The sequence below is a fragment of the Heterodontus francisci genome, chromosome 26 (assembly GCF_036365525.1).
Source record: "Heterodontus francisci isolate sHetFra1 chromosome 26, sHetFra1.hap1, whole genome shotgun sequence".
NCBI classification, from domain to species: Eukaryota; Metazoa; Chordata; class Chondrichthyes; order Heterodontiformes; family Heterodontidae; genus Heterodontus; species Heterodontus francisci.
The window spans coordinates 51,983,602-52,006,870 of record NC_090396.1 but is presented as its reverse complement, the minus strand read 5'-3'; the positions used below and the strand labels follow the sequence as shown (position 1 = coordinate 52,006,870).

The following is a 23,269-nucleotide window of genomic DNA, read 5'->3' as shown; positions in this document are numbered from 1 at the left end:
AGCTGCGGAGTAGAACGGCTTTGAGATAAGGTGAGGCGGTGCTTCTGGAGAGAGAGGTCCAGTGTGTATATGTGGCGGTGCATGGCACTGAGTGTGGATCCCAGGATGCAGTGAGAGCAGCAGTCTGAGGAACGTTGTATTTGTCAAAGATAGCTGTAATCTTGGGTGGATTCAAAACATGAAGGATGAAACCTCAGTTGGAATCCACGTGGAGTAAGTCGGAGCCGGAGACAGTCACTGAGGAAGGAGATGTGGCTGTGAAAATGAGTTTTAGTAGACACTTTATCAAACACCAGGAAGGAAATAGAAAGCAATGAAGGTGAACAAGGTGGAAGAGACAAATGACAATCCCATCCGAGAGAAAAGCAGAACTTCTGCAAGTAGGCATTCCTGGAAGAGAAGTGGCAGTGAATTAAACACTAAAATAAAAGCAAATACAAAATGTTTTTGCTCTCAGGCTAGCTCATTATTGAAGGAGATTTGTTTGTCACGTAATGCTAATTCTTTTCAGTAGATGATTATTCTCTTGAGAAATGACAGATGTAAAGGATTACAGTGTGTTAGCACTGTTCTTAACATTGTAGCCTAAGCAAGGAACTGCCGAGAAATCTAAATGAAACTGGAGGGATAGGCAGCCCAGCATCTGCCAGTACATGGCGATATTTTAAATCTGAAGTTACTCCCTGTGCAGGTGTTGAAAGTTCTGCTTTGTAATCCCAATAGTATGCCCCAATAGATGCCTGCCACTCTTCTGAAAACCGTTCTTCTACACAAATAATGGTTTAAAATCATTATGATCAATGTCCCTTCTAATTTTTCTGTTGTTCTGTGCGGCCAATTTGTTTCAATGTATGGTACCTTTTAAATGTTTTTTGCACAGCTGAGCATGAGTGGTATCTTTAAAAGATACAGCCTGTGAGTAGCCTGCACGGTACCTTCTAGGTTACCGCGTGGCCATGCTTGCATACAGATTAGAGAGAACATTGATTACGATTGCCCACTTTATGTATATTGTTATAAATCTGGACACTAATAGTGTTGTACATCAATGGTTATTTTTATTTTTCTCTGTTAGTGTTCTATGTATAGCTTGGCAGACTACTGCAAGGAATGACACTGCCATGGATTTGCAAGATATGTTTGAAATAGTTTGGGGCAAGCGAAAACTTCCAATGGAATGTTCTATTTGGAACATGCAATTTTCTTAAAACTGCCCAAATAAAAACCAAACATTTTTTATGGACAAGTCTCAAATGACTTTCACTCATGGTCAGTACTTTCTGTCTGTCTTGTGGGGTTTCACTTGCGGAATAAAAGGCATGGTGGTTTACAAAATCATGATTCAATTCAGCTTTAATGTGTTTTCAGTAAGCCATTTTAGATTAAAAATTAAATTGAACAAAGATTGATGTCATTTGTAGGCCTAATCACACTCAACATCCTGCTGCTGGTATAAACTCCAAATTGGTCCCAGCTTTTGAGCATGCAGAGTTTTGTGATTGAGAGTAGTTCAGAGGTTGTACAGCATAAACAATTATTGTGCAACATAAACAATTAATGAGAGGGTTTATGATTCCTTTAGCTGTATTCTGCTCCACAAGCAAAACCTCACACTTGGTTCTTGCTGCTTAATAATGCCTGCCCCATTCCTGTTACCTTTGCCTTGAGGGAAATAACATTGCACCAGATGGCGTTTGCAACATTTGGTGTAAGTTATGTGATTGTCCATTAACTTTTAGGGATTCATCTATATGAGACACATAAATCTCTTTGCTCCTTCACAGTGCCTAGTTTCTCACCATTGAGAAAGTACTCCGATTTATATTTCTTCAATCTAAAGTGGATGACCTGACCCATTTTCATTTTGAACTTCATTAGCCACATATTTGCCCACTCACAATCTATGTCCTTTTTATAACTTCCTACTACCATCTGCACTATCTAGTGTGCTTTCCAATACTGCAAACTTGGATATATAAATACCCTATTCCTCCATCTATGTCATTGATTGCATTTATACAACACATTTAACATAGTACAACGTCCCATAGGAGCATTATCAAATAAAGTTTGACACCGAGCTACATACAGCAATATTGGGACAGGTGACCAAAAGGTTGGTTGGAGAGGTAAGTTTTAAGAGCGTCTTAAAGGAGTGAGCAGCAGCAGAGGTTTAGGGAGGAAATGCCAGAGCTTAGGGCCTAGGCAACTGAAAACACAGCTGCAAATGGTGGAGCAATTAAAATTGATTTTACAGTAATTAAATGACTGAAAAGCTGAGGCCTTAGTACAGAACCTTGCGGAATACCACATCACATTCCGGCTATCAGAGTAAGTCAGTCCTCATCTACACAGTGCCCTTGGCAACATCATCCACAGACATGGGATCAGCTTCTAGCAGTATATCTATGGCACCCAGCTCTACCTCTCCACCACTTCTCTTGATCCCTCCACTGACTATATGTTGTCAGACTGCTTGCCTGACATCCAGTTGTGAACAAGCTGCGATTCCCTCCAGTTAAGCGTTGGAAAGGCCAGCCATTCTGTTTGGCCCCCACCACTAATTCCATCCCCCTTCACAGCTGATATCTTACACTGAACTAGACCTTTTACAACATCGGTGGCCTGTTTGACCCCAAGCTGAGCGTCCAACCCCATATGTCTCCGCCATGGCTCAGTTGGTAGCAGCCTTGCCTCTGAGTCACGAGACTTTGGGTTCAAGCCCCACTCCAGGACATGAACACAAAAATTAAGGCTGTCAGTGCAGTACTGTGGGAATGCTGCACTGTTGGTTGGAGCATTAAACTGAGGCCACGTCTCAGGTGGACATAAAAGATCCAGTGGCATTATTTCGAAGAGCAGCAGGGGAGTTGTTCCCCATATCCTGGCCAAAATTTATCCCTCAATGAACATGACAAAAACAGATTATCTGGGTGCTGGCTGTGGTAGTTCATAGAGGCCTGCCTCCTCGCTTTGGCCCATGCTTGAGGAGTGATGCCTTTCAAGCTATACATTACCAACTGTCTGTCTCTGTAATGCAGAGATATGCTTATAGTTCTTTGGGACTATGGCTAGAACAACAACAACCATGTTACTCTTACTGGGAGCTTGCTGTGTGCCATGTTTCCTATGTTACAACACTGACTACACTTCAAAAGTACTTCATTTGTTGTAAAGCGCTTTGGGACATCAGGTGGTCACAAAAGGCACTATATAAATGCAAGTCTTTTTTTCATATCTTTTCTGTCATAAAGACCACCTACTTCCATCTCAGGAATATTGTCTACCCCTCCACCCTGCCTCAGATCACCTGGCGGAACAGGCTCAAACTCCTGTTCCTGTGTAAACCTTGTCCATGCCTTTGTCACTTCCAGACCCAACTATTCCAATGCTCTCCTGTCTGACTTCCTATCCTTTACATTCTGTAAACTTCCGCTCATCCAAAACTCTGCTGCCTGTATCTTATGCAGCACCAAGTCCCACTCACCTATATTAACTCTTTTAAGATACTCCTTGGAATTCGCCTCTTTGAGCAAATTTTTGGTTGTCCCTTTTTAATAACGTCTTTCTCTTGGCATCCATTTCTGTGTATGTTCCTGTGAAACACCTTAGGATTACCTTTCCTGTGTTAAAGGTACTAGAATTAGAATTAGAATTAGAACATTACAGCGCAGTACAGGCCCTTCGGCCCTCGATCTGTATCTATGCAAGTTGTTGTTGTCTTATATAAAATTTGGTTTATCTCAAACTTCTTTCATTCATCCCTAAAGATCATTTTACACAAGATTGTTCAAAATATGGAAACAAATTATCAGTAAAAAATAAATAAGTGCAAATACTGAAATCTGAAATAAAAATAGACGTGAAGGAGAACCTATAACAAACCTATCCGCTTCTGTAAAAAGATAGGACAGGGTGATGTTTTGTGTCTCGATCTCTAGTCAGAACCATTCTGACAAATGGACTACATCTGAAATACTAGTCTGCTATTTCTTTCTACAGATGCTATTGGGTATGCTGTTTCTGCACTTTTCTGTTTTTATATCCATTAACCTGACCTGTAACTCTGATTATAGAACCATTCTTTTCTTTCAAACGTAGATTCCCACGACTTTTCCAAAGGATCCTGTTTACACTTTTGCTTCGTCTCCTCACCCTTTTTCTGTGGTGAACAGGGATGTTGTCGGAGAGACGCAGGTAAGTGTAATGTAATGAATAATTTAGCATTGTATGATAAGGTGGATGAGCGAACTGAGCATGGCACCATGGTACAGGAAGCCATTCAAGCCGGGGGAGTAAAAAGGAATGTAGTGGTAGTAGGGGATAGCATAGTCGGGGATAGACACAGTTCTCTGAGGCCGAGAGTGAGAGTCCAGTGTTGCCTGCCCGGTTCCAGGGATCAGGACATTTACTCTGGGCTGGAGAGGAATTTATAGTCAGAAGAGGAGGATCCAATGGTCCTGGTCCATGTAGCAACCAACGATATAAGTAGAACAAGAAGCTAGGACAAGAGGGCATAGCCTCAAGATTAGAGGGAGCAGATTTAGGACTGAATTAAGAAGGAACTTCTTCACCCAGAGGGTTGTTAATCTATGGAATTCCTTGCCAGTGAAGTAGTTGACGCTTCTTCAGTAAACGTTTATAAAGCTAAGGTAGATATCTTTTTGAACAATAAAGGAATTAAGGGATACGGTGAGAGCGGGGGTAAGTGGATCTGAGTCCACGAAAAGATCAGCCATGATCTTATTGAATGGTGGAGCAGGCTCGAGGGGCTGGACGGCCTACTCCTGCTCCTAGTTCTTATGATCTTATGAACTAGAAAAGAGGTTCTGCTGAGGGAGTATGAGCAGCTAGGGTCTAAATTAAAAAGCAGAACCTCAAAGGTAATAATCTCTGGATTATTACCTGAGCCACGTGCAAATTGGCATAGGGCAATTTAGATTAGAGAAATTGTGTGGCTCAAAGACGAGTGTGGTAGAAGAGGGTTCCAGTTCGTAGGGCACTGGCACCAGTACTGGGGAAAGTGGGGGCTGTGCCATCGGGGCGATCCACACCTGAACTGTGCTGGGACCAGTGTGCTAGCGAGCTGCATAACTAGGGAAGTAGGGTTTTAAACTAAATAGTTGGGGCAAGGAATCAAATTTGAGAAGAGATGGTAAATCAAAGAGTAGAAACAATGGCGAGAGAGAAAGGTATTAATAATGGAAATGATAGAGAGACCGACAGGAAGGGACAGAGAGTACAAATCTAAGAGTAAATCGGATAAGGCTAGGGGTTATAAAAATAATAAAAGGACAAAACTAAAGGCTCGGTATCTGAATGCACGTAGCATTCTAAACAGAACGGATGAACTGATAGAGCATATTTATTTATTTCTATTTGCACTGATAGCCATTACAGAGACATGGCTGCAGATGACCTAGATTGGGACCTGAATATTGAAGGGTACGTGACATTTAGGAAGAACAAGAAGCTAGGAAAATGTGGAGGGGTGGCTCGGTTAATAATTGTATTGACACAATAGAGAGGGATGACCCAAGTTCAGGAAACCAGGATGTAGAAGCAGTTTGGGTAGAGATGAGAAATGATAAAGGCAAGAAGTCACTTGTGGGAGTGGTGTACAGGCCCCCGAACAGTAACCGCACAGTAGGACGGGGTATAAAGGAAGAAATAATGGCAGCTAGTTGAGAGTTCATAGAATATTTTCAGGATCGTTTCTTAGAACAGCGCGTTCTGGAGCCAACCAGAGAGCAGGCTATACTAGACTTGGTATTGTGCAACAAGATGGGATTCATTAATGACCTCATAGTCAAGGCACCCCTAGGAAGCAGTGATCATAATATGATTGAATTTTACATACAGTTTGAGGGAGAGAAGAGTGGGTCCAAGACTAGTATATTAAACTTAAATAAGGGTAATTATGAGGTCATGAAAGCAGAGCTAGCTAAAGTGAACTGGCAAATTAGGTTAAGGAATAGGTCAATAGAGATGCAGTGGCAGACATTTAAGGAGATATTTCAGAGTACACAGAAAAGATACTTTCCAACGAGAAAGAAAAATTCTAAGGGGGAGGACCCACCATCACTGTTTAACTAAAAAAATTAAAGATAGTAAGAAAAAGTATATAATTGCGCAAAGATGGGTGGCAGGTCAGAACATTGGACAGAATATTTTTTTTTAAAAAGCAAAGAATGACTAAAAGATTAATAAGGAGGGGAAAAATTGGAGTATGAGAGAAAGCTAGCTAGAAATATAAAAACAGATAGAGTTTCTTTAGATCTTTAAAAGGAAAAGAGTTAACAAAGTGAGCATTGGTCCTGTAGAAAGTGAGTCTGGGGAATTAATAAGGGGAAAATAAGGAGATGGCAGATGAATTGAACAGATATTTTGCATCAGTCTTCACGATAGACGATACAAGTAACATCCCAGAAATATCTGTAGATCAGGGAAGGGAGGGAGGAACTCAAGAAAATAACAATCACCGGGGAAGTGATACTGAGCAAATTGTTGGAGCTGCGGGCTGACAAGGCCCTGGGTCCTCATGGAAGTCATCCTATGGTCTTGAAAGAAGTGGCTAGTGAGATAGTTGATGCGTTGGTTTTATTTTTCCAAAATTCCCTAGATTCAGAGAAGGTTCCATTAGATTTGAAAATAGTGAATGTAACTTCTTTATTCAACAAGGGAGGGAGACAGAAAGCAGGAAACTTTCCAGGCCAGATAGCTTAACATCTGTCATAGGAAAAACGTTAGCTATTATTAAAGACGTTATAGCTGGGCATTTAGAAAAATTCAAGGTAATCAGGCAGAGTCAACATGGTTTTGTGAAGGGAAATCATGTTTAACCGATTATTGGAATTTTTTTTGAAGAAGTAACCTGTGTCGTGAATGGAGGGGAATTGGCGGATATACTGTACTTGGGTTTCCAGTAGGCATTTGCCACATCAAAGGTTATTGCAGAAAATAAAAGCTCATGTTTTGGGGGTAACATTGGCATGGATAGGAGATTGGCTAGCTAACAGGAAACAGAGAGTAGGCATAAATGGGTCATTTTTTGGTTGGTAAGATGTAACGATAGGTGTGCTGCAGGGATCAGTGCTGGGGCCTCAACTTTTTACAATTTCTATCAGTGACTTAGATGAAGGGACTGAACGTATGGTGGTTAAGTTTGCTGATGACACAAAGATATGTAGGAAAGTAAATTGTGAAGAGGACATAAGGAGGCTACAAAGGGATAGAGATAGGTTAAGTCAGTGGACAAAGACCTGGCAAATGAAGTATTATGTGGGAAAATGTGAAATTGTCCATTTTGGCAGGAAGAATAAAACATATTATTTAACTGGTGAGAGATTGCAGAGCTGAGATGCAGAGGGATCTGGGTGTCCTAGTGCATGAATCGCAAAAGGTTAGTATGCAGGTACAGCAAGTAATTAGGAAAGCTAATAGAATATTATCATTTATTGCAAGGGGAATTGAGTATAAAAGTAGGGAGGTTATGCTTCAGTTATACAGTGCATTGGTGAAACTACATCTGGAGTACTGTGTACTGCATTGGTCTCCTTATTTAAGGAAGGCTGTAGATGCGTTGGAAGCATTTCAGAGAAGGTTTACTAGACTAATACCTGGAATGAGTGGGTTGTCTTATGAGGAAAGGTTGGACAGGCTTGACTTGTATCCACTGGAGTTTAGAAGAGTAAGAGGTGACTTGATTGAACCTTATAAGTTCCTGAGGGGTCTTGATGGGGTGGATGTGGAAAGGATGTTTCCTCTTGTGGGAGAATCTAGAACTAGCGGTCATTTTTTAAAAATAAGGGGTCGCCCAGTTAAGACAGAGATGGGGAGAAATGTTTTCTTTCAGAGGGTCGTGAGTCTTTGGAACTCTTTTCCTCAAAAGGCAGTGGAAGCAGAGTCTTTGAATATTTTTAAGGCAGAGCTAGATCGATTCTTGATCAAGGGGGTGAAAGGTTATCAGGGGTAGGCGGGAATGTGGAGCTGAGGTTACACTCAGATCAGCCATGATCTTGTTGAATGGCAGAGCAGGCTCGATGGGCCAAGTGGCCTCCTCCTGCTCCTAATTCGTACATTTGTATTGAAATTTGAATAGTTGTATGGGATTGAGATGAAGGAAGCCTAAGTTACAATGCCAGCGCATGGACTGAAGTTTTACTGATGTGTAAATTCTTTCAATTTCTATTTTCTCTGCAATTGATTTTTATTACAATTCATAGCACTTCGAGAACAATTTGCATATCTATGTGTAATATAATGAGCTATCACTTAAATTTATAACTACTGCAAATGATCTGATTTTTGTATTTCACCAATTTTGTTGCTTTTTAGAGCATAAACTCCACAGCTAAAATGTCATATAAAATGGCCAAAGGAGCCCAAAAAGTGGTCTCGTACTGATGAGGCTGGTTGATAATTGCAGTATTACAAAAGCTAATGCAAAGCTCCAGCAAAAAGGTCAAGAAGGTTGGCATTTAAGCCAAACTCTGGCTACCAATCATATTTTAATTTCACTCTAATGAGAATACTGCTGTGCATGATTTTCAGTGCATAAAGCTCTGTCTTCTCCAACTTTGCAACGATCTGAGCGGCTTGTCTTCTCATTTCCTCTTCTGTCATCATTTTTATTCCTCTTTCTTCCTCCCCACCCCCAGCCCTCAGCTGAATGGTCGATGGGAACTTTAGGTGCTATTATATGTTTTTAATCTCCCTCAAGCTGCTTCAGTTTGGCTCAGTTGGTATTAACCCCCATCCCAGAAATTTAAACAATGCTTATTCTCCTAAAATAGACTATGGATGGCAGTGGTGTTTGATGATCTGATTCGCCTGAATAAATTTTATTCATGAAAATACTCTCTTTCTTTAAGCTATGGTATCTTGCAATGATGTAGGTTATTACACAGCATGGGAATGAATTCTCCTTAAGGCTGCTAATTAGGATCAAATTTAAATGTTCAGAATTCATTTGGTTTTAATATCTCATTTAAAAATTCCTATTTGAACTACTAGTTTTATTTAAGTTGACTTTGGATCAACAGTTTAAAAAAAAAACATTGAGCCAAATTTATATTGAAATAATTAGTTGCATAGATTTTTAGTGGAAATTATGTCAGCTATATATGTTGATTCTTCATGGTGAGCTATAATGTCAGCATCTTTCTTGGACTATCTGAATTGGCCTTTGAGGGAAGTTGCATTACCCGAATCGAACTTTCTACTTATTTCATGTAAACGAGAATTTCTGCCAATATTATTTACTTGACTTCCCTTCGTGATGGTGCTGACACTTGCATTGGAATGTTTTCAGGAATGTCTGATGCCTTACCCAAGTAACCATTTGCCATTTGTTTGGCTTAACAGTGAGTGTTGTATTACTTAACTGTGGAGCGCATCACAGCAGTGTGTCCTCTCCTGTTGTCTAAGCACATTCACTTTCCAGCACAGGCCATTCAAAAGCAATTGGGAGTGGAAATTCTTGCTGGCTGTTTCTTTCTCCTCTGCTCGACAGCTCATGACAATGATTCCAGTTCTAGCATTCTTAGTGCCCCCCTGGCTCAGAACAGCTAACTCATCCAGATAAGAGTACAAGACTTCAACCTTTCTGGTCTGTATCATACCAGTTACGGACTGCACCCTCTGATTTTTGTCAGTTTCAGAAAATAAATATGGTTCGATACAAGTTTTATTCTTGTGTTCCTTTTATAGTATTGAGCTTTTTCTTTTGTTTTCTGTAGGATTTCCACACTCTGGCTTCCTACTTATCGCAGAATCAGTCTACTGTTTTTCTTGATGTCATCTCAGATTTCCACCTACTTCTGTTCCTGGTAACCAATGATGTTATGCCACTCAGGGTGAGTATCGTTTAACAGCCCCTGAATGTATTGTAACAGTTTAGAAGCTTCACTTAACACCCCTAATCTTTGTTTAAAGTCTTTGCGTTCTGTGACATTGTAACTGCACCCGAAAGGAGTTTCATTTGTTCCTTAACCGAGATGTTGAGTTGTGATAAGGAAAATAAGTGAGAACAAATAAAAGCCAGGATGTAATAATTTTTGCGGTTGGGACGTACAGGGCAAATTTCTGAGTGACTGTTCTGAAAATCTCAGTATAATTGAAAGAATACCTGTATTATTTTGCAAAAACACCCATGAAGAACAGATTTATTACAGGGACGTATTTTTATACAAACAAACAGTAAAAGGGAATAAATTCAATTCACACTAATATTATTAACTATATGTAGAAAGCTGTTCTGCCCTCTGATCTTGCTATCCACTGTTGCATTCATCTTCCTTTAGAAAATATAACTGCCTGCTCTACACTCTTAGGGATAATGTTCGTATATCCTCCAGGAGAAAATGATTCCAGAAATCTTATTGTAACTTTTAGATTAGTTGACTACCAATAATTTGCAAGTGCATTTATTACACTTCTGTTTTGGGGAGTTTAATGTTCATTTGATGCTTAAAATATTTACATGGAATGAATTTCATTTCAACCTAGATATGAAATAATATTGTAAGAGTGTTGTGTGCGTGCATATTTTTGGCAGAGAACCAAACCCAGAGTTGATTCTGAGTCGGAAGCAGCTTGCTATCTTGGCATATTACCAATGAATGTCTGCTCAGATCATTTCCAGACTTTGTACTTGCTGTTGAGCTAAAAGGTAACGTGTGTGTGTATAGAGCAGTTTGGTTGGCAGTGATCAACTGGAGATCAGGATCAAAGTATTGAACTGCTTAGAACTTTTTGAGCATTGTATGCCATGCATTTGATGAGGACTCAATGTAGTCTTCATCTCAGATAATTAGTTGTCTTTGTGTTCTATTTAATGATGAATATTACAATTCATTTTAATTGTCACCTTTTAGCAACAAAAATATAGCTCATATTTTACAACATTCATCTTGACAGGCATGCTGAAGGGTACAGTTGTAAACAATACAAGATATTTTAAGATGTGACAAATCCCATTTGAAACTGTTTGGAATTGAATTAAACCTTTTGGATAACGATTGTAATTTCTATGTTTTTTGGGATTTTACTGAACTTAAATTGGCAATGTTTTTGGAAAAACACCAGTAATAAGGAATATTCCTAACCGATTTATTTCTTCGTGCAGGACATTCCTCATTGAAATCTAGTAAAACAATGCAAGTCATATTCTGAATTACCAAGATAAGGGAAAAGCCATGTTGAATGATTATCATAAGATCTTATGCCACAGTACGATCTGCTTTCCTACTTTTGTCTGCCATCCAAACTGTTCAACTGTAGAACATCCCATTTTAAAGGGAACTTAAAAATAAGCTTAAGTCTTGGTTTGTACTCTAGACTTTATTTTTACATTGTTGAAATCAAAATTATTTTCCTTTATTGAGGACTACAATGAAGGAAAACGGTATGGTTAAGTTCATTTTGTAATCATTAGTGTTAAACATTCAAATTGTGTTACTTGCAGATATTTTATAACTGAATGTAGATGTGTTTAAAGCAAAAAGAACTCATTCTCATTGTGGAAAGATTTCAGTTAGATGCTGATATAATCAAGGGTTTCCGTCAACTCACATCTGCCAGCCACAAGTGAGTTTCCCCCTAGGAAGTAGGATACCTGAAAGAAGCATATCATCAGAAGACAAATCATGCTTGAGGCAAGGATTTCCCTTAACTGTCACCTGGTATGGAGCCTGATGAAGCTGCTTTAGGACCAATGGGACATTCCCTAATTTTGGAAGTGGGGGTGACATACTTTTTTAACCATTGATACTTCATTCCACAGCACTCTGGTTTTGACAGTGCCTTAAGCCAAAATTTTCTAATGGGTTTAGTCACACATTATGAAATCCTCATAGCATGCCATATACGGCTTGGTATCCTAGGCAAAAATACCACAGAAAGCTAGATGCGAGGAGATGCAAAATTTACCTAGTAGGAGACCATAGTGTAGCCATGAATTTGTAGGTACCAAATATACTGGGAAAACTTGGAAGTGATGTGAGTAGATATTCACTAGTAACATGTCACGGTATAGTATTTCTTGAGTGCGCATATCTGTTTCTGCAAATTAGTTATCATTTTGAAAAACCATTCTGCCTCATCACCTAACTATTCATTCCTAAGAATAAAAGGATTAATCTTGTGATTTTTTTTTTTCCTTCAGAGTTTGGATTGATACTTTATTTTGGTGGTCTTGATGAATTTCTAGTTGTTGCTATATTAAAAACAAAATAAGGGTTTACCATATTGGAAAATTGTCTATTTGATAGAATATCTTGACTTTCGTATTTTGGCCCATCTAAATCTACTTGGAGGGTGAGGTACTGAAATGCATTACAAAATCAGTGATGGTCATTATAAACTTAGCTGTAGAGTTTAATTGCTTTAGCACTGAATCTAGACTTCAAAACAAAAATTTGAAGTTTTGACCTTTACTTCAAGTTTATACTGCTATAAATTTCAGTACGGTTTTATAATCAACATTAAGATAACCAACTTTTCACACATTTACAAAAACTATCCTGTGCTTGAAAGGGCTAATTAAAAAGCTGTTGCCATGTCAGAAGTAATATTTTCTAGAGTAAAGGAGTAACATACATATTGGAAAACCTCTTAATGTTCGGATGAAATATTTATGCTTTATCTTTAGTGCAAACTACATATGTAAGTAACTTTTCAGAAACTTGGAAGTGATGAGTCAATATGTCAAAGTGTCAGGTTATAGTATTTTCTTCAAAGCCTGCCCTTTTATACAGATATGGGTACAGCACCATTTGCAATATATCGATTATTCTGACTGGAACATTCATACTTCAATTCTATACTGTTCTTATTCTTTGCAACAAGTTCGATGATTTGAAGGCACAAATAGAGGTAAATGGGTATGATTTAATTGCCATTATGGAGACGTCGTTACAGGGTGACCAAGACTGGGAACTGAATGTTCAAGGATATTCGTCATTTAGGAAATATAGGCAAAAAGGAAAAGGAGGTGGGGTAGCACTCTTAATAAGGGACAAGATCGGTACATTAGTGAGAGATGAGGAGGAATTTCTTCAGGAGGTGGTGAACCTTTGGAACTCTGAACCCAGAGGACTGGAAGCTCAATATTTGAGTATGTTCAAGACAGAAATCGATAGATATCTGGATACTAATGATATCAAGGGATATGGGGAAAGCACGGGAAAGTGGTGTTGAGGTATATGATCAACCATGATCTAATTGAATGACAGAGTAGGCTCAACGGACTGAATGGCCTATCCCTGCTCCTATGTTCCTATGTTATTTATATATAAGAACTAGGAGCAAGAGTAGGCCATTCAGCCCCTCGAGCTGCTCTGCCATTCAGTACGATCATGGCTGATCTCATCTCAGCCTCAACTCCAGTTTCCTGCCCATTCTTCATAAACCCTTCAACCCATTACTAATAAAAAAAAAACTGTCTCTCTCCTCAAATTTACTCAATGTCCCGGCATCCACCACACGCTGGGGTAGTGAATTCCACAGACTCGCAACCCTTTGAGAGAAGTAATTTCTCCTCATCTCTGTTTTAAATCTGCTACCCCTTATCCTAAAACTATGACACCTTGTTCTAGATTGCCCCACCAGAGGAAACATCCTCTCCACGTCTACTTTGTCAATCAATCTTGTGTACCTCAATTAGATCTCCTCTCATTCTTCTAAACTCGAGAGAGTAAAGGTCTAAACTGCTCAATCTCTCTTAAGACAAACCCATCATCTCTGGAATCAATCTAGTGAACCTCCTCTGAACTGCCTCCAATGCAACTACATCCCTCCTCAAGTACGGGGACCAAAACTGTGTGCAATATTCCAGGTGTGGTCTCACTAATGCCATGTACAGCTACAGCAACACTTCCCTATTTTTATACTCTATTCCTTTAGCAATAAATGCCAAAATTCCATTTGTCTTCCTTATTACCTGCTGCACCTGCATACTAGTTTTCTGCGATTCATGCACGAGGAACCCAGATCCCTCTGCACTGAAGCACTCTGAAGTTTCTCTCCATTTAGATAATTTGTCTTTCTGTTCTTCCGACCAAAATGGATAACCTCACACTTATCCACGTTAAACTCCATCTGCCAAATTTTGGCCCATTCACCTAACCTATCCTTCTCCATTTGTAAATTTCATATTTCTTTATTGCAACTTACTATCCCACCTATTTTAGTGTCTTCTGCAAATTTGGCTATAGTACCTTCTTTCCCTGCATCCAAGTCATTAATATAGATTGTAAATAGTTGGAGCCCGTGTACCGAACCCTGTGGCACCCCACTAGTTACATCTTTCCAACCAGAAAATGACCCATTTATCCCGACTTTCTGTTTTCTGCTGGTTAGCCAACCCTTTGTATTTTTCCAAGAAAAAGTCCGTGTATTCTATATAAATAGTAATTGGTTGCGTTCCTAGCCATCTGAGGTGCAGTTATGTAAGAGTCTAAGCAGAGATAATGCTTGAGTGCTGAAGAAATCTTGTGTAAACTAGAGTTTTTGACATACAGGTGACAAAATGATGACTCAGTAATGCTATTTATGTGCTTTATCTTCCTCCTGCATCTGTAAGTTGATTACTTTTATCTATTCCCCCACTAACACTAGCCGTGATCTTTTTTGAATGGCAGAGCAGGCCTGAAGGGCTGTATGGCCTACTCCTGTTCCTGTTTTCTGTGGGGGTTTTTTTTTTAACACAGCAAACTGTAATTTGAGTTTATCCTAAATTCTCAACAGTTTCTGTTCAAAGGAAACAAATACTGCAAATCCAAGTGGCTTTTCATTTGAAATGAAAACTAGCTTCCACTGGTTATTTGAAGTTGGCTCTGAAATAAATGGATTCAGTTGAAGCTGTTATGAACAGGCTAATTAAAATCATCATTCATCTCTTGTCCCACAGTGTTCACTTTTATGCATCAAATAGCATCAGACCTGCAAAATGGCCATTTGACATATCTTCTTGCATAACGTGCTGTGTTTTATATCTTTAACAGGATAGTATCAACTTGCTTTTGGAAGCAGTGAAAACACGAAATGAGGAACTCGCCCAGACTTGGAAGAGATCAGAGCAGTGGGCTACCATTGAACAGCTCTGCAGTAAGGAAAAAAAGGGGGATGGGTAGTGACTGCTAGTTTAAACAGTAATTGTAGATTATATGAATTGCCTGACCTGTTGCGTATTTATTTCACGTGTCAGTCGGTGGTACATCTGAAACTAAAACTCAAGTCACAGCTAAATATCTACTATTATATCTGCAACCATCATCTAGAATATCAAATCCTTGAACATTTTTCAGTTACACAATAGCCTTGACTGGTATCATTGGCCAATTTTAACATGATTGCATGTGAACAATGCATTTTAAAAAAAGGACTATCAATTAGTAGTTTGTGAATATATGTGTTACACCAACTAGATGTTTTGGCAACTGAATCCTCATTTTAAAAAGTACATTTTAAAAAAGGGCACCTCACTAGTGAATTGAGGCATTGAGTCAATGGTAGCAGGCATGTTCCAGGTTTGATCCTTGGTCTCTGCTTAAAAGCTGATAGATTTGAGTTAGGAAGAAAAAAATCAGTTACCACTGCTAAATGTATATGTGTGAAGATCTGTTGTGAACCAGGCCTAGCTTAGTTAGGGTCCACCTAACATGTGGAACTGTACCCCACAAACGAATCAATGCCTTCAGGACAAGGGGCAGGTGTGAAAAGAGGATATGGTGTATAGCAGTTATAGTACCTAACTAGCAGTCCAAAGGTTAGAAGTTCAAATCTCACAGTGGCAATTTGTGAAATTGAATTCAACAAATTTGTTTGAGGGTGCAAAAAAAAAAAGAATTATTGGGAAAGTTGGTTCACTAATGTTGTTTGGAAAAGTGAACCTGCCACTGCTACCCAGTCTGTCATACACTCAGCATTACATAGTTGATTCTGAACGCCCACTTAGTTATAAAAATAATTGCTACTAAATCATTAGGGTAACTAGGGAAGAGCAATAAATGGGGAAAAAGAGAAAGAAAGTTGCATTTATATAGCATCTTTCACAACCTCCGGATGTCCCAAAGCCAATTACCATCAGTGAAGTATTTTTTAAGCCACAGTACCCGCCATCCTGACTTGGAACTATATCGCCGTTTCTTTCACTGTTGTTGGGTCAAAAACATGGAACTCACTTCCTAACAGCACTGTGGATGTCTCTACACCACATAGACTGCCGCGCTTCAAGAAGGCAGCTCACCACCATCTTCTAGAGGGCAATTGGGGATTGGCAACAAATGCTGGCCTTGCCAATGGAGTTCACATCCCAGAAATGAATAAAGAATTATGTAATCACTGTTGTAATGTAGGAACCTGGCCAGTGTCACCCAGATTTCAATAACAAGTATTTTTTTAAACTCTCCTATCTCATTTGTGTTTATGTTTAAAAGATATATCAGGGTTTTGATAACTGGGGAAACATGCTAGTTAGAGAACATACATACGTAACATACGAATTCAGAGCAGGAGCAGGCCACTTGGCCCTTCGAGCCTGCTCTGCCATTCAACAAGATCATGGCTGATCTTATTATAACCACTACTCCACATTCCCACCTATCTGAGATAACTTTTCACCCCCTAGTTTATCAAGAATCTATCTACCTCTGCCTTGAGAATATTTAAAGACTCTGCTTCCACTGCCTTTTGAGGAAGAGAGTTCCAAAGACTCACGACCCTCTGAGAAAAACTTTCTCCTCATCTATGTCTTAAATGGGTGACCCCTTATTTTTAAACAGTGACCCTTCGTTCTAGCTTCTCCCATTCACCCTGTCAAGACCCCTCAGGATCTTGTGTTTCAATCAAGTCGCCTCTTGCTCTTCTAAACTCCAGCGGATACAAGCCTAGCCTGTCCAACCTTTCCTCAAAGACAACCCACCCATCCTAGGTATTAGTCTAGTAAACCTTCTCTGAGCTGCTTCCAATGCATTTACATCATTAAATAAGGAGACCAGTACTGTACCCAGTACTGCAGATGTGGTCTCACCAATGCCCTGGACAGCTGAAGCATAACCTCCCTATTTTTGTATTCAATTCCCTTCGCAATAAGCAATAACATTCCATTAGCTTTCCAATACATTTGCTGGTACCTGCATACTAACCTTTTGCGATTCATGCACTAGGACACCTAGATCCCTCTGCATCTCAGAACACTGCAGTCTCTCTCCATTTAGAGTCATAGAGAGATTCAGCACCGAAACAGGCCCTTTGGCCCAGCAAGTCCGCGCCAACCATCAACCACCCTCCCATCCAATCTCCCATCCCCACCTTCCCTCAAATTCTCCTACCACCTACCTACACTAGGGGCAATTTACAATGGCCAATTTGCCTATCAACCCGCAAGTCTTTGGCATATGGGAGGAAACCAGAGCACCCGGAGGAAACCCACGCGGTCACAGGGAGAACTTGCAAACTCCACACAGGCAGTACCCAAAACCGAACCCGGGTCGCTGGAGCTGTGAGGCTGCGGTGCTAACCACTGTGCCGCCCGTATAAGTATATTTAGATAAAATAGTTTTTAATTCTTGCTGCCAAAATGGGCAATTTCACAATTTCCCACATTATACTCCATTTGCCAGATCTTTGCCTACTCACTTAACCTATCTATATCCCTTTGTAGCCTCCTTATGTCCTCTTCACAACTTGCTTTCCGACATACCTATGTGTCATTCGCAAACTTAACAACCATACGTTCAGTCCCTTCATCTAAGTCATTTATATAAATTGTAAAACGTTGAGGCCCCAGCACTGATCCCTGTGGCACACCACTCATTACATCTTTGCAACCAGAAAATGACCCATTTATGCCTACTTTCTGTTTTCTGTTAGCTAGCCAATCTTCTAACCATGCCAATATGTTACCCCCTACACCATGAGCTTTTATTTTTTGCAATAACCTTTGATGTGGCATCTTATTAAATGCCTTCTGGAAATTTAAATACAGTACATCCACTGGTTCCCCTTTATCCAAAGCACATGTTACTTCTTCAAAGATCTCCAATAAATTGGTTAGACATGATTTCCCTTCACAAAACCACATTGACTCTGCCTGATTATCTTGAATTTTTCTAAGCGCCCTGCTATAACATCTTTAAGAATAGCTTCCTAACATTTTTCTTATGACAGATGTTAAGCTAGCTGACCTGTAGTTTCTTGCTTTCTGTTTCCCTCCCTTTTTGAATAAGGGAGTTACATTCACTATTTTCCAATGTTATGGGACCCACCCTGAATCTACAGAATTTTGGAAAAATAAAACCAACGTATCAACTATCTGACTAGCCACTTCTTTCAAGACCCTAGGATGAAGTCCATCAGGACCCAGGGACAGCCCGTAGCTCCAACAATTTGCTCAGTACCACTTCCCTGGTGATTGTAATTTTCTTGAGTTCCTCCCTCCCTTCCATTTCCTGATTTGTGGCTATTGCTGGGGATGCTACTTGTATCGTCTATAGTGAAGACCGATGCAAACTACCCTGTTCAATTTATCTGCCATCTCCTTATTTTCCATTATTAATTCCCCAGACTCACTTTCTCTTGGACCAACGCTCACTTTGTTAACACTTTTCTTTTTTAAATATCAGCAGAAACTCTTACCACCTGTTTTTATATTTCTAGCGAGCTTTCTCTCGTACTCTAGAGAAAATGACTACTGGTCAGTAACATTGATAATTAGCTAACTTTTATTTTCCAAATTTCTCTCTCCTTTTAGGCCCCATATTAAATACTGTTCCCTAACTGAGATGTCAGATAGGGAATTATTATCAGACCTTAATATTGCTGTAAAGTAGTTTTTAGGTGTTGTGAGAAGAATATGTTCCTTCCCATACGGAATTACTTCATCCAAATTTCATTGCATAGGAATACATATTTTAAAGTGAAAATTATTTGTAATTCTGATATTGATGGAAATCTTGCAAATCTGATCATGCAAGAGGTTTCTGTATAAACATTACCCCACTTTCTGGATACTGAAGTTTGCTACACTTTGACAGTAGGTAGTAGATCTGTTAGAAGGTGACGAATTTACTCCAAGTCTGAATGTTGGTTTACTTAACTAAACTTTAAACACTTCATTGCCCTTAATATAAGATCTAACATTACATTAAATTTACAAAGCTAGAGTTTTCTAGAAAGGGTGCTATTTGATTTGAACAGTACCAACTTCCAATCATGCCCTTTCTATTGAATATGGAACAATAAATCACCTGTTAGATTCTGTACTGCAGCTTGGCAACAGGAAACTAACAGATCATCAGAATCTGAATTGTTGAGTCTTTTTCTCCTTTCCTAATGCTGACCAACTCTGAAGTTTGGAGTGTTTGTGTGTTACCCTCTTTTTCTCCCGGTATTAATCATGTTTAACTTCACCTAAATAAATTTGAATGTTGATGCATGTGCATTGCTAGTTTTTATTCTTTGAGGTGTAGCTATTAATCAGTTGCTCTGTGCTTACAGGTACAGTGGGTGTTCAGCCACACAGTGCTTCAGATTACGGTGCATTGGGAGGATCTCAGCAGTCCGCTCCCACTGCTATGTGGTCCTGTAGACACTGCACCTTTATGAACCAGCCGGGCACCGACCAATGTGAGATGTGCAACCTTCCCAGAACCTAGCCAGCAACAAATGAAAGCCAGATTTGACCCTGCCATTTGACCTTTTGTCCATTTGGGAAGACAATAGCAAGGTGGCTGCCAGGGCACTCTGGATCCAGCAAGGAAACTACAAGTGAACTTGTACTCTTGAGATCTGCCTGGACTTTATGATTGAGATTAAAAGGAAACAATTACTAAATACAACTTTTACTTTCTTCCACATTTTAGTTGAATGGTTTTTCAGAAAATGTCGCTCTTTGTGCAAAAAAAAAAAATCTATGGGGGTTATATGACACACTTGTCTTGGTCATTACTTATGAAATCTGGAGAGCAAAATCTCGCATCCAGCTCAGGGACAGCTGGTAAAGATTAGCTTTCACTAAAGGCTCTGGAAGGTTTCAAATGAAGTGAATTTAACAAGTCTCCTAGACTGCTCAAATATGTAGTGCAAAACTGTAATTATCCCAAAAACCGTACCAAAAAAAGGCGTTGCTGAGTTTGGCAGGTTTTGCTTAATGCTGTGTCGGTTGTTATCTATGGGGATAAGTCATAGCAGACTGAAGAATCAGAGCTGAGAGTGTATGTTACTGCAGTATTTTTGGAAGGGGCAAGATAGGTTGAACACTCAAGATAGTTACTTGATAGTTGTTACATCGTTAATCTGTGACATTTTTCCCAGCCTTGAAATCAACATCTCTCGTTAGCATCTTAATACTGTAACTGAATCTTAACATTTATGACACTGATGTAGGCACAGTGCTTGGAGCATACAGTGAAATTTAGAGCAACTTGAAATCCAGTAATAACTAATATTTTGACAACCCTTTCTCCCCTACCAGTGTTTTAAGAAATGAACCATTGTCTGAAAGTATGTGCAATTAAAAGTATTTCAATGGAGTAGAGCATGCAAAGGTGAGTCATTTAAATATGACCAATATTTAAATTGTACTATGCTCTTCAAAACTTAGTTGCATTGCTTTAAAGTAATATGTTCAGTTACCTGCTGATGCACAAGCATTTTATACTGTGCTGGTGAACTGGACTGAGGGATTGTTGGGATACAGCTTCAAATACAAAAAGATTTAAATATTGTTTGTTATAATGAGAATGTACATTAGCAAATAATGGTACAACTGTATCACTCCAGACTTCAAATCAGCCATTTGACTTGTATTTTCATACACTTTCACTTGTCAAGGCCTGCTTTATAAATTAACTTAAGTGCTGGCTTTCTTTTAAGGGGTTTGTAACAAAGGAGTCATTTCATGGAGCATAGCTTTTTTAAGCTGTGGTATGAACGTGCACTTCATTTTTTTTTAAAGCTCTGTATTCTTAGCATGATGACAGAAAAGTGTGATTGTGCTTTAACAGATGATCTCCCAGCAAGATAATTTTTAATAAGCTGACCCAGTAATATGGTAGTTAAGATGCTTCCTTCACAGCCCTGATGCCGTGGACTCCTGACTGTGCCTAACACTTCAATCCATTAGCCACATGATCAGTGAATTGTGTGAGCTTTCAGCCAATCTTTTGGCAGGTTGACTCATGTATAACAAATATCTCCAGAGGAATAAAATCGATGCCCTACGGTGTGTAATTCCCACTGACAGAGTATAGAATGGGATGTTCCACATCAGAGTTAGAGCCACCGTGTATCATGTGGTAAGACTCCAACCTTGTGTTAGATTATTGTGTATTTCAGGTTACAAAATATTTTGCCTTACAGTTCTAGAACCATCGCTTGCCACTTTTTGACCAAGGTGCCTATCAATTGAGCATATTGTGGCATTAGCATTGAAACTTCTCTCACCTGCACTCCTTGCTGCCTGCTGAAAAAGGCTAACGGAAGCCAAATATGTGAAAATCTTTTTAAGCGTGGATAGAAGCGCGAGCATAAAACAATTCCCAAACTTTGCTGTATTTGGGTGGTCTGATGACTTCAGTGCTCAGATTGAAGACTCTTGCCTTGAAGATTATTGTTTGTTTTCCAAAATCATCACCGATCCAAATTAGTTAAGGCCTCTTTGGGGGGGGGGGGGGGGGGGGAGGGGGTGGGGGTGGAGGGAAACTGAAAGTTTTTGGAAAAAAATGTATACATCACATTTTCCAGCATGGCTTGGAAAAATGCAGAGGTGAAATAATGAAAATTTCTTCATACTGATTGCTACCAAATAGATCTATTCACTTAGAAACAACTAATTGTAAGAAATTAGTATGGCCTCTAGCAGCTAAATAAATACAAATGTAGTTTAAAATTGCATTAAATATATTTTAAATACATTGGCTACCTCCAGGCTCCGTTCTGGTGCTGATTGGACTTCCCTTCTACCACTGCCCCTTCTTTCAAAAGCAATTCAGACCAGTAAGCAGCGCTGGTACAGTAATTGGTGTTTACTTTAAAATGGCTTGGTGATGCAACAAGGGTGTGAAAAATTAATATGTGAAAAAAGTACAAGAAATGGGATGATTATGTTTACTTGTGTTTGGTGAGAGTTTTGTGTGAACAAAAATGGAACAATAGATTGTATCTGATGCAGTGATATTTGATTAGTAGTTTACACATCCTGATATCAGAAAGATCCTCAAACTAGGTAATTTCACTTGCTTGCAGGTGTAAAACATTAAATAGAACTACAAATGGGAACTGTTTAAAACAAGCAATTTAAAGATCATGTAATTGACAGCAAGTGTTTTTGTTTCTCGCCCGTTTTTGTAAGTTTGCCTTTGCACACTGACTTCTGAGGAAAAATACAAGGTTCAGCATTTAAGAGCTTCCAGGTATTGAGAAGGTAATGTCCATCATTTGCAAGTGTAATAAATCAGCCCTCATTCCTTTATCAGTGTGTGGAGCTGAAACTTTTTAACCCCCTTATCTTCATCAGCAAAATAAAAAGGCAAATGATTTCCAAGGGAAAGCAAAAGAGTAGGACTTCAACAGTTAAAAGAGGTTAATGCAACCAGCTTGGCACTTGAACTAGCTAGTATTCATTTTATCATGTTAATGTGGTGTGTTATTCTTTTACTTGGAGACTAATCTTAGTACCTATCTCCTGAAGAAAGTAGTTTAATTGAATCATAAAGAAATACCATTCAGCCATTACTAGTGACCTCACCTTCCCTTTATAGCAACCATTTGACTTTCGTTCCATGTGTCATTTTACTGATTCTAATTGCAGCACAATTTGATGAATCTAATATGCACAATTAGAAAGCGAGATTAAATGTAAATTGCACATCTGTCTATATAGTTGCAAGCTTTGCATCACATAATTTCAAATATGTCTGTAGCCCAAAAATACGGTTATCTTTTCTGTGGTTCAAATAACTGATTTGCTTGAACGTAAACATGTAGGAAAAGTTATCGGTGGCCGTGTTGCCTCATCCACCTTTATTGTAGGTCTATTCCAATTCAAAATTACTTTTTTCTTGAAAATTGTGTATTAACTCTGCAAAGCATGCAAAACTTACCAATCCTGTTATCCATTATATCTTACTACACTAATTCATTTCCAGTCCCTTTCTCATAAGTTCTAGCCTTGGCTTTTGCTCCATTCATGGACCTCCTGTTTATCCTTTTTTAAGTACTGATGCTCACAAGTGGGGTTGTCTTCCAATCCCTGCCTTGTGGGTTT

General features: G+C 39.2%; 1 protein-coding gene across 1 annotated transcript in view; it reads left to right on the top strand.

Annotated features, from left to right (window-relative positions):
- The window catches only part of nploc4 (NPL4 homolog, ubiquitin recognition factor), a 69,639-nt gene extending 49,162 nt beyond the window's left edge, over positions 1 to 20,477 (top strand). The window contains exons 14-17 of the mRNA XM_068058216.1: positions 4,102 to 4,197; positions 9,741 to 9,857; positions 15,006 to 15,108; positions 19,501 to 20,477. Coding sequence (XP_067914317.1) covers positions 4,102 to 4,197; positions 9,741 to 9,857; positions 15,006 to 15,108; positions 19,501 to 19,658 — 474 coding nt within the window. The 3' untranslated portion in view covers positions 19,659 to 20,477. The remainder of the gene's footprint in view (positions 1 to 4,101; positions 4,198 to 9,740; positions 9,858 to 15,005; positions 15,109 to 19,500) is intronic.
- Positions 20,478 to 23,269: the final 2,792 nt, after the last annotated feature.